The sequence below is a fragment of the Olea europaea genome, chromosome 14, assembly GCF_002742605.1.
Source record: "Olea europaea var. sylvestris chromosome 14, O_europaea_v1, whole genome shotgun sequence".
Classification (NCBI taxonomy): Eukaryota; Viridiplantae; Streptophyta; class Magnoliopsida; order Lamiales; family Oleaceae; genus Olea; species Olea europaea.
The window spans coordinates 10868484-10880968 of NC_036250.1; the positions used below are offsets into that span (position 1 = coordinate 10868484).

The 12485-nt window shown below is 35.2% G+C and overlaps 2 protein-coding genes across 2 annotated transcripts; both read right to left on the minus strand.

Moving 5' to 3' along the window:
* Positions 1 to 2472: 2472 nt before the first annotated feature.
* LOC111409141 lies at positions 2473 to 5394 on the minus strand. Its single transcript, XM_023039102.1, has 2 exons — positions 3034 to 5394; positions 2473 to 2818 (listed from the first exon to the last, which is right to left on the minus strand). The coding sequence occupies exons 1-2, from the start codon at positions 5300 to 5302 to the stop codon at positions 2724 to 2726; spliced, it is 2364 nt and encodes a 787-aa protein (XP_022894870.1). The 5' UTR covers positions 5303 to 5394; the 3' UTR covers positions 2473 to 2723.
* Positions 5395 to 6303: 909 nt separating this feature from the next.
* On the minus strand, positions 6304 to 8337 carry LOC111409506. Its single transcript, XM_023039552.1, has 2 exons — positions 8037 to 8337; positions 6304 to 7778 (listed from the first exon to the last, which is right to left on the minus strand). Exons 1-2 carry the CDS (start codon positions 8245 to 8247, stop codon positions 6304 to 6306), a joined length of 1686 nt encoding a protein of 561 aa, XP_022895320.1. The 5' UTR covers positions 8248 to 8337.
* Between the last annotated feature and the right edge of the window lie 4148 nt (positions 8338 to 12485).

The following is a 12485-nucleotide window of genomic DNA, read 5'->3' on the forward strand; positions in this document are numbered from 1 at the left end:
TTTATTATATTTATATCACAATTGTTGTCTAGCATCACATTTTAATGACATAAGGTCCTCAATATTTTCTCATTATAAACACTTAGGCCCTGTTTTCTTTACCGTTTTCGGGCCGTTTTCTGTTTTCGATTTTTCAAAACGATGAAAACGTGTTCTCTTTCCCATTTTCGAAAACGAAAAAAAAATTTGTGAAGAAAACACAAAACGACTTTTTTGTCGTTTTGGGCGTTTTCAGTGTAAAACTTGAAAAAACTGAAAACGCGGGAAACACCTTTTTTTTTTTTTTTTCGGAGATGGTATGGTGATTCTCAAAATTTCAAAAAAAAAAAATTTCATTTTTTTTTTGTTTTGAGAAACAAACAAAAAGAACGCATTTTCAACAATTTCAAAACAAACACTCAAAACACAAAACTCAAAATGAATTTAAAACTCAAAACACAAAACTGAAACACAAAGAGAACACCCCCTTATATTCTTAAATTTCTTTTTGTCTAATTCTTATCTTCAATATCCATCAACTTGCAATACATCTCATTCTTGATGATGGTTTATGTCAAAATATTATGTTTACATGCTTTGAAATGAGGTAAAAGTTATTATGTCGTACTTTTATATTTATTTTTATAAAAAAAATATAATGGATAAGTAAGTTGTTTTACATCCTCCTACATACTTTTTGGACAAAAACAATTATCAAAGATGATATGTGCTAATCAATGAAATGTTGAGGACGAGATTTCATTGAAAAACGTTAGATAATAAATGCAACATTGAGCAAAGATTGAGGACCTTAAATGAAATTAGAATGTGGAGTAAATAATAAAAGTTGTGGTACGAATTAGTGAATATAATTACACTTATTAGTTATTATACATCGATTCTAATTTTTTTTTTAAACGAATAAAATTACATATGTGCCAATTGATGAGACTTTTAAAATATAATTTCTTGTATATAATTTTTTTAATAACAACTAATATTTTACTTATAAGTATTTTTTTTACATATAAGGTAATATTTAACTGTTTTATTTACTTAAAGTTTAAAATAATTATTTTTACTAATAAATAAATTTTACAATTATGAGTTAATTTTGTACTTTTAAATTATTTCTATACATAAGTGAATTACTTCTAAGTAACTTTTTATATTTTATAAGTGAACTAGTGTATTATTAGTTTTATTTTTACTTTGTAAATAATTTTTTACATAAAGTTATTTTTATCTTCTAAGTAATTTTTTTATTATTAAGTAATTTTTTGCTTATAAATAGTTATTTTAGTTAATGTATTTTTTTTATTATTATTACTAGTTAGTTTTGAATAAAACTTGTTGGTTGAAAATAATTATTTTATAAAGAGTAAAATTAGAAAATAATATAAGAAACGACCGAAAGTCACTGATTTGGTGGATTGAGAGAAACGGTCAAAATTATTCTACAAAAAATTTAGTTGATCTTTAAACCATCCAAAATCGATGCTCAAAAAAATTAGTAAGCACTAATTTTTCCAACCCCGAATAAACGCTGCTACTCAAAAATCTATCAAATTGGTGAGGAAAAAAAAAAACTTTTGGGTAGAACCTAAGAACTTCATCGATCCACACCAAATCTTCAAAACCTTTTAGTCAAAGTCAGAGCCCCGAAATTTGTGCGAGACCCTTTGCAATACCCTAAATAGAGGCTTCATCTTTTCTTAGTGCTTTACCTAAAGCTCTGATACCACTAATATACATATCTCACGTGAAATAAAGAAAAAAGTACACATTGCTTCATATTATTATTTAGCACTAAATCCAGCATAAATGTTAGAACTCATAATTTTGGACCCTTGTCTCACATAGTCAACCCTATTGCTAGACCCAAATCTTCAGCACATAAAGGGCTGTAACTTACACAATCATAGAAACACGATATCCTCTCAAACACTCTCAAAATCATTCACACAATGAGGTTTTCACCTAGAAAGATAAAACATGCTTGGTAGATGTTTATAAAATAAACATCATCGATCAAATTACTTTTATCCATACATTTCTTTCATAAGTGGTACTATTTATCTGCCACTCATTTTTAACTTTTTAAAATTTAAATCGTTTATAAACACCATCCAAACAAGTGCTAAGTATTAAGCACGTCGCTCGCAGGAGAAATGGGAAAGAAGAGGAAGATTGGACGATTGGTTGAAAACATAATGAATAGCTAGGCCAACTGATTGGCCTTAAAAAGTAATAACTACCAATCACTGATCGTATCTCTACTCCAGTGATCTATATTGCTTAAGATATATTGAAGTTGCTATTGAGTGGCAATCCAAGAAAGCATTATTAAGGTAGTACTTTTAACTGTGTCCGGGTTTTACAAGTCTTGTGAGGGTTTAAATCACTTGGTTTGTCTCCAATTTAGGCCTAACCCTAAAGATCAATCGTGGGTCATCACAACCCCAAGACTTGTTTGGCATCACGACCCAACAATAAGTGAATTATCTATTTTATTGATCAACAAATTATAACAGCATAACAATATTGAATGACACTTTTAATCTTAAAAATAAGCAAAATAATGTCTAAAACATGCCAACATTAGGTGCCACTAGGTTTTCAAGATAATACAATATTACTGAATGACTCACAAATCACAACATTAATTGCGTGGCAAACTCCAATAAACACACAAGAAAGATGCTTATAAAAGGATAACTTCCGAAAGTGGAAATGTTGGGGTTTTATTCTTGGCTGTTCTCTTTTTCTTCTCGTGACTTTTCGGCCATTTCACCGCTCTCATGACACTCCGTGTTGCCTTCATCCATTTCCAAAGGTTCTGAAAACACCAAAATTAATCATACTTCTTGAATTTATTTTTTTTAAATTTACAATGAGATACGAAATAACTAGTTTTATTAATTTTTACTTGGTGAAATGTAAATTCAACAAAAGCCTAAATAAAAACTGATGTTATCATAATGGGAACATGAATAATAATAAACTCCTGAGGCAAAATCCGAATGGAACTAGAGAACAAGGGTAAATTTATACCTGCTTTAGCACTTGCACAAAGCTCTTGAATACCCAAATGCACCTCACCACTTGAAGCGGTAACAATATTCTCACTGCTAGGAGTTGAGTCAGAAATACCATGGTCAGTGTGTTTGAGTAAAGTACGCCATTCATCAATGTAAATTGATTGTTCAGGTGATAGATTAGGAATTTCAAGCTTTTGAAGAGCTTTTAGAATGCCTTGAGTTTCTCCCAAAAGGTGAGTTGCTTCCCGGATGCTTTTCTCCCGTTCTTCTATGACGTTGTTGTTGCATTTCTTGAGTATAACATGAGGTAAATTGCTTAGGCATGCAGCAAATATATCTGCAACGATAACTGACAATCTCTCAAACACTTGAGTATCTGATGCTGAATGATAGCTTTCTTCATAAACCAACAGCAAACTATGGCTTATTTTGTGCATTGAATTAGCAATTATGATATTTTCAGGCAAATTTTCCCAAGCATTTTCATTCATTCTACTTGGGAATTCCGTCAAAATTTCTTCACTTCTATTTGCAAGCTTCTGAAGAGTTTCTTTGCAGGAATTTGATACCCTGGAAATTTTTTGGAGGTCCATGTCCAACCACTTGTGTCTCAATTCAACTAGAACCCACGCAAATTCTGCAGCACTCGTGCTGCTTTCCAATTTTTTATAAACATCCAGATTTTTCTCTATAAGGCGCACATACCTAAAACCTTCAATGACGCTTTTTAACAATTGATTCCTCTTCTCATTTTGAATGTTGGGAAGAGCTTCAATGATGCTTGTTAGTGTTGCCACAGAAAGACTCCAGGAATTAAGATGTTTGGTGCGAATTATCGGAGAGACTTGATCACTTTCAAATTTTAATACACCCTCGAAGCTGGTGGAATTCTCCATAAGCTCCATTAGATATCTAGGCTGACGCTTTGCACCCATCTTTATGCATGAATTAATAGAAGTGTTAACGAACTTCAGGTATCCATCTTGTATTGCCTCACTTTCTAGAAGTAAAACAAATTCTCCAATATCTTGCTCATAACCAAGAATGTGTTCTCGTTCATTTGGAATGATCAAGTCCTCGGATTCCCTTAAGAAAAATTTCTTCAACATCACAAAACATCTAATGATTCTCTTCCTCAAGATACCAATAAAGAGTACGAAGCTCAATGGGATTACTTGATAAAGCATCAATAAGCAGAGAGATCCAAAAATTGAGATTGGCAGAAGCAATTTATTCGTGATCACAATCACTATCTGACTTCCTATACAAATGTTGAGAAGTAGATTTCTGATGTGATAAATAATTTTTCTACACTTCTGGCCTCGAACTTGTAATGGTGGGAGTCTTTTTTTCCACTCTACCAGTCTTTCGATTCTGTAATTCTTTATTTCTGATGAAATGCTAGAGATGGTACATTTTCTAATATTCCGTACAGCGTGAAGTAAAGCTACTAAAAATCTTCCTAAAGACATGACAGTGCAAAAAGCCATACCTACATATTGTGTCAAAAAAACAAAATATACTGAACATTTATAGCTGGAGTCTATATTTAACTTACTTTGTTCAAGCAACATTGTTGCATAACCTGCATTATAGCTGTAACTAATGGCACAGATCAAGAATAAAGCGCCACTGGCCTCAGATCGTGCCATTACAAACTGAGGGTTACCTGTTTCTGCCATCACCCAGTACTTCTTCACTCGTGACTTTAACTTGTCAAAGTCCATTAATTCGCCTCCTTGTAGTTCCTCTGCCGAAATTAATGTACGCAATTCTTTATACTTGTCTTCCAAATACATTTTACTTGTAAATACTGTTAAAGCAGAAGAGCTCAATACAATTAACGCATAAATATTCATAAAGACAATCACCCCTTGGAAATGTTCTTCAATCACGCCTGTGAATACTTGGATGATAACATTTACGGTAAGCGTCACTATAAGGGATCCCAGTGCTGTCAAGTTCACTAATATATCTCTATCACTCATGGATCCGAGAGAAGGCATGAAATGAGTGGTTGAAATACACAAGAAAGCAGTGCTACTACATTTAGCAGCTTGATCATACTTACCTTTCATCGGGGTAGTTAGATCCATTGACAACTTCACTGCGATGGATAACGCAGTCATGGAAACAGCATTGAGAGCAGAATATCTGCAGGGGAACCATAATTTTCTACTGTGTATAGAGATCACTGCATCAAGCACAAGTAAAAGAGTCCACGTTAGAGATGCTAAAGCAGCGTATAGGCCTATCCATGGCATTGGTGCATTGGCGTTCATTATTTTGTTTAATTGTTCAGCTCTCTTCCGACGACTGCGTTGCTTTGGATTTGAGATGAGAATGCTCGAGTGGTGGAAATTTCTTTGTTATGTCAATGCAATTTCAACTTTGCTAAAAGACAAAGTAGCTTTTTCTTGTTATTAATATGTTTTACATTTTTTATTAAAATTCGAAATATTGCATTGTAATTCTTGTATTTTGAAATTATGGAGTTACTTGATCTTATTGAGGTAAAGAGTTATTACTTGCTATAATATTCATTGGCATTATTATTGTCACAAGTGTAAAATATTATTATGGGAGTTCATGAGTTAGAAGTTATAAGAATATGAATTATGAGACTTAGGCCCAGTTTGAGCCCTAGTAATTTGAAAAAATGCATTATGAAATAGTGATTGATAAAGAATGTATGGTTAAAAAAAGAAGAAAAAAAATTATTTGCGTAAAATATTATTTTAATGAAAAAGATGAAAAAATGAAATATAATGTAATGAGGGTCAAACTGGGGTTAAATTGATATATATTGGCTAAAAGAAGGGTGTTATTTCAGCGGAGCTTTGAGTTCATTTTTTGAAATTTTCCTTTTGTACATAATTTTAGTTGACAGAAGGAGACACGTGTGGGTCCCATGTGTGATAAAAAAATGTCAAAAAATATCAACCCCCATCCCATATGAGTTGTCAGGAAACAATCTCTAAGCAAAACTTTCAGTAAGTGCAGCTCATAAATATATGTGGTGAGTACTCAAAAAAAAAAGGTTGAACCCCAACCTTAAGGGTCCCCCACTGCCCTTGCGCTGGAGTATCGTGAGGGAGGTAAATCGCAGGTTATGCCTCCAAGAGTACAGGGTGGAAGGCTGCTTGTACTCCCTTCCACACCATGTTGGAAAAGATTAGCTCATAAATTTCTAATTTTAACACTATAGAAGACTCCCCCCCTAGTGATATTATATATCCATTTTTCAATTTAAGTAATTTTTTTTTTCTGGCTAGATATAAAACTACCTTTTCTTTCTTTTTAAAAATTTGANTGATGCTGAATGATAGCTTTCCTCATAGACCAACAGTAAACTGTTGCAGATTTTGTACATTGAATTAGCAATTATGATATTTTTAGGCAAGTGAACTGAGCTTTCCATGGCATTTCCATTCATTCTACTTGTGAATTCCTTCAAATTTTCTTCACTTCTATTTGCAAGATTCTTAAGAGTTTCTTTGGACGATTTTGATACCCTGGCAATTTTTTGGAGGTCCATGTCTAACCACTTGTGTCTAAATTCAACTAAAACCCATGCAAAATCTGTAGTGCTCGTGCTACTTTCCAATTTTTTATAAACATCCACATCTTTCTCTATGAGGTGCACATACCTAAAACCTTCAATGACGCTTTTTAACAACCGATTCCTCTTCTCATTATGAATGTTGGGAAGAGCTTCAATGATGCTTGTTAGTGTTGCCACGGATAGACTCCAGCAATTAAGAGGTTCTGGGAGAATTATCGGAGAGACTTGATCACTTTCAAATTTTAATACACCCTCGGAGCTGGTGGAATTCTCCATAAGCTCCATTAGATATCTAGGCTGACACTTTGCACCCATCTTTATGCATGAATTAATAGAAGTGTTAACAAACCTTAGGTATCCATCTTGTATTGCCTCACTTTCTAGAAGTAAAACAAAATTTCTAATATCTTGCTCATAACCAAGAATGTGTTCTGGTTCATTGGGAATGACCAAGTCCTCGGATTCCCTTAAGAAAAATTGCTTCAACATCACAAAACATCTAATGATTCTCTTCCTCAAGATACCAATAAAGAGTACGAAGCTCAATGGGATTACTTGATAAAGCATCAATAAGCATAGAGGTCCAAAAATTGAGATTGGCAGAAGCAATTTATTCGTGATCACAATCACTATCTGACTTCCTATACAAATGTTGAGAAGTAGATTTCTGATGTGATAAATAATTTTTCTACACTTCTGGCCTCGAACTTGTAATGGTGGGAGTCTTTTTTTCCACTCTACCAATCTTTCGATTCTGTAATTCTTTATTTCTGAAGAAATGCTAGAGATGTTATATTTTCTAATATTCCGTACAGTGTGAAGTAAAGCTACTAAAAATCTTCCTAAAGACATGACAGTGCAAAAAGCCATACCTACATATTGTGTCGAAAAAACAAAATATACTGAACACTTATAGCTGGAGGTAAAATTTAACTTAATTTTTTCAAGCAACATTGTTGCATAACCTGCATTATAGCTACAACTAATGGCGCAGATCAAGAATAAAACGCCACTGGCCTCAGATCGTGCCATTACAAACTGAGGGTTACCTGTTTCTGCCATCACCCAGTACTTCTTCACTCGTGACTTTAACTTGTCAAAGTCCATTAATTCGCCTCCTTGTAGTTCCTCTGCCGAAATTCTTGCACGCAATTCTTTATACTTGTCTTCCAAATACATTTTACTTGTAAATACTGTTAAAGCAGAAGAGCTCAGTACAATTAACGCATAAATATTCATAAAGACAATCACCCCTTGGAGATGTTCTTCAATCACGCCTGTGAATACTTGGATGATAACATTTACGGTAAGCGTCACTATAAGAACACCCAATGCTGTCAAGTTCACTAATATCTCTCTATCACTCATTGATCCCAGAGAAGGCATGAAATGAGTGGTTGAAATACACAAGAAAGCAGTGCTACTAAATTTAGCGGCTTGATCATACTTACCTTTCATCGGGGTAGTTAGATCCATTGACAACTTCACTGCGATGGATAACGCAGTCATGGAAACAGCATTGAGAGCAGAATATCTGCAGGGGAACCATAATTTTCTACTGTGTATAGAGATCACTGCATCAAGAACAAGTAAAAGAGTCCACGTTAGAGATGCTAAAGCAGCGTATAGGCCTATCCATGGCATTGGTGCATTAGCGTTCATTATTTTGTTTAATTGTTCAGCTCTCTTCCGACGACTGCCTTGCTTTGGATTTGAGATGAGAATGCTCGAGTGGTGGAAATTTCTTTGTTATGTCAATGCAATTTCAACTTTGCTAAAAGACAAAGTAGCTTTTTCTTGTTATCAATATTATTGTGGGAGTTCATGAGTTAGAAGTTATAAGAATATGAATTATGAGACTTAGGCCCAGTTTGAGCCCTATTAATTTGAAAAAATGCATTATGAAATAGTGATTGATAAAGAAAAAAATTATTTACGTGTAATATTATTTTAATAAAAAAAGAGGAAAAAATGAAATATAATGTAATGAGGGTCAAAGTGGAGCTTAATTGATATATATTGGCTAAAAGGAGGGTGTTATTTCAGCGGAGCTTTGAGTTCATTTTCTGAAATTTTCCTTTTGTACATAATTTTAGTTGACAGAAGGAGACACGTGTGGGTCCCATGTGTGATAAAAAAATGTCAAAAAATATCAACCACCCATCCCATATGAGTTGTCAGGAAACAATCTCTAAGCAAAATTTTCAGTAAGTGCAGCTCATAAATATATGCGGTGAGTACTCAAAAAAAAAAGGTTGAACCCCAACCTTAAGGGTCCCCCACTGCCCTTGCGCTGGAGTATCGTGAAGGAGGTAAATCGCAGGTTATGCCTCCAAGAGTATAGGGTGGAAAGCTGCTTGTACTCCCTTCCACACCATGTTGGAAAAGATTAGCTCATAAATTTCTAATTTTAACACTATAGAATACTCCCCCCCTAGTGATGTTATATATCCATTTTTCAATTTAAGTAATTTTTTTTTTCTGGCTAGATATAAAACTACCTTTTCTTTCTTTTTAAAAATTTGATTTAGATAAGAACTTTATTTCAAGTTTAAAGAAAGTTAATTTTTTCTCTTTTGCACGAGAAATTTCATCTTACTAACATTTTTTCAGAATTGTTTTCTTTTATAAAAGTGACCCAAAATATTGAATTCCAAAAGGACCAACTTTTTACTTTTCTATTAGTAACTATTTAAACAGGTTAACTCAAAGGATTGCAAAATGGGCCAGGAGAGGCTAATATGATTAGTAATTTGAAAAATTATACGAATGGGAGAAAATGTAGTGGACGCAATGTGCAAGAACTGATTGGTCGTAGCTAAGAGAAATGAAATATTGGGTTTTGTGGATAGTACATGTGTGAATAAAAAATATGATTCGAATTAACTTTTTTATACTTTAAAACACAATTTTAACTTACAATTTGGAAAAAAAAAAAAAAAACCCTTTATCAAACAGGAGCTATGTACTTACTTTTAACGAAAATTATTGCGAACACTTTTTCACTCACTAGGCCGCTTGATTGCGATGAAAATTATTGCGAACACTTTTTTTTTTTTTATTGTAGATGGCTTTATCATTTACATCACTCCTTTCAATCCATTGCTAATGATGAAAGATTTATAGATGTTCGTGTACAACAATAACAGAGTAAATCTTCTATAGATTAATTTGGAGTTTCTCTTTACAATTCGTTGATAGATCTAGTAAAAGTATGCTTGAGGTCAGCTACGTGAATTTCTTTTTATCATCACATTCGATTCATTGTTAAATCTAGTGCAAGAGTCAAGCATTCACGCATGGATCCTATATACTTCGTCCTCCCCATTTATATAGCTCCCGTTTGGCCCCTATTCTTAGCTAATTTTAATGGATGGAATAGTATTTTTTTGAACAATGTGTGGTTGACAAAGAATGAAATTTTTTTGATTTGTGTGTAATATTATTTTATAGAAGATTATGTGGTTGAAAATAAGAGAGAAAATGAATGAAAATAAAAATGAGATGAGAATGGGGGCCAAACGGGGGCATATGCTTATTTTGTTTTCCATACAGATTAAAAAATATTATTTAATGTTATTGAAAAAGTAATTTTTGCCAAAATTTTCGTAGTTTACCCTTATTTATATATGTACAATTTCAAGATTAAGTGGAAAAAAATGATCATAACTAGACAATTTAAATAATGGTATATTAGTAAACGAATAAAATAAAACATTCTCAATAAAAAGTACCATGTAAGAAAATTCTACTAGGCTTTTGACTTTCATTAATACGATTAGTACGAACATGTGCTACGAATTGAGATGTTTTTGTTGTTTTCATGTATAATACGATTAGTACGAACATGTGCTACGAATTGAGATGTTTTTGTTGTTTTCATGTAATTGTCTGGAATCTGTTTGACAAGAAAGCCTTCAATAATTATAAGTCTATTTGGAAGCTACCAAGCAACCATAATAGTTTGACATGAGCCGATCCGTTGACTGGTTCGGTTACATCATTTAACCGGACAAACAAAACATGAAAAATTTTATGATTTTCAAAGCATTGGCAGTATTCAAATCTTAAAGCTTTCACAATCTTTAAATAAATAATGGTTGAGAATTCTCAGTCTCTAAAATTGTGGCTGACACAAGCTTAAAGCTCATTTTATGAGTGACTGATAATGCCCCTATCTGAACCTCCACCACCACATCATGCGAGGTGTTGAACATTCATTCGAAGTGGTTTCGAAGTGACGCCCCTATCTGAACCTCCACCACCACATCATGCGAGGTGTTGAACATTCATTCGAAGTGGTTTCGAAGTGACGCCCCTATCTGAACCTCCACCACCACATCATGCGAGGTGTTGAACATTCATTCGAAGTGGTTTCGAAGTGACGCCCCTATCTGAACCTCCACCACCACATCATGAGAGGTGTGGAACACTCATCTGAAGTGGTTCTAAACTGATTTCACCAATGGTGACGATCCGCTATCACACTACGAGGCATAGGCAATTCGGCGGGACTGACCTAAGCCCCCGCCCTCGCCCCCAAATCCAAGGTGAAATGCACTCTGGGAACCTTTGTCAAAGGATCCGTCGCCAATTTCAGAATGAGATCTTTGTCAAGATCTTTTCTACCCCTAAGGTTTAAAGTGATTTGACGTCTCCATGAGACTAGTTGATGTGACATATCAACTTTATGTCAACTCAACTCGGGAGAAGTAATTACCTGCCCACTCTATAGACGCGGCTGATTGATGCCTATGAGCAGACGCTTCATACCGTCAGATGTATACACGTGTCCCACATCCAACGGTTCTCCTCACCTATAAATACACAAGGCTTGGCAAGAGACAAAGGTAATGAAACTCTTACTACTTAGCACTCCATAGCAAGCAAATATATATATTATCCTCCCCACTATTTTGCACAACCTTGGTACTATTCCGATCACCCGAGCCTAACTTGACCGTCGGAGTGTATTCGGCCGCCGTCACCCCCGCTGGTTCCGGCCATGTGCATCTAAGCTGGTTCCGGCCATGTGCATCTAACCGTGCGTTGATTGTGCGCAGGGAGGAATACGTGGAGGGGCTATCGGTTGGCCACGTGGAGGGTCCAATTTTCGAGGTCAACTGATTGGCGCCGTCTGTGGGAAACTTCCCATTCAAAGTTCTGCATTCTCCATCGGAGAAACCACCCGAAAACTAGCGACTTACCCTAAAAAGGGCACGTTCTTAAAAAAATGAAGTCGAGTTATAACCCAAGTTCTCATCATCCTTGAAAAAGAAGATAGAATGATTTCCAGCCATGAAGACAACAACCCCATGAGAGAAGCCTCTAAAGAAGAGACCCCATCATCGATGTCGTCGAAGTGAAAGAACAGCCATGCTCACTGAAGGAATGGCTCAAATAGCTGCGGGCATGAAAGACATCGCAACTCAAAATATGGCGATGCATGAACTTCTCATGCAAGCTCGAGGTCACCAGGGCTCTCAAATGCCCCAAGGATCTTACCCAGTGCAGGAAGCCCCTGTATCTCGTTCTCGAGGCCATATGAGCCATCACAGAGAACGCCCCCTTAAAAGAGAAGTGGGCGCAGAAGCCACATCCTATGTGCAAGGGAGCCAGCCAGTAGAACCACAGCTAGGGGACAATTTCCCTCAAGAATATGAGGAACAACGGTCAGTAAACGTCTTCAACCGAATAGGGCAGGACCCTAGCAATAGGGTCCGCTCAGTGCAAAGATCAGTTCGGTAAGACCAAAAGCAAGAACGTCCACCTCCTCCTCCTAGAAATAGGAGGGATAGGAGGAACCTAGTAGATTGGGGGAGCCGAGGAGAAGCACCTCCACCTCCCCAGGATATTCAAGATGATGAAGGGTCAGATGGGCCTTGTCGATCTTATGAAAT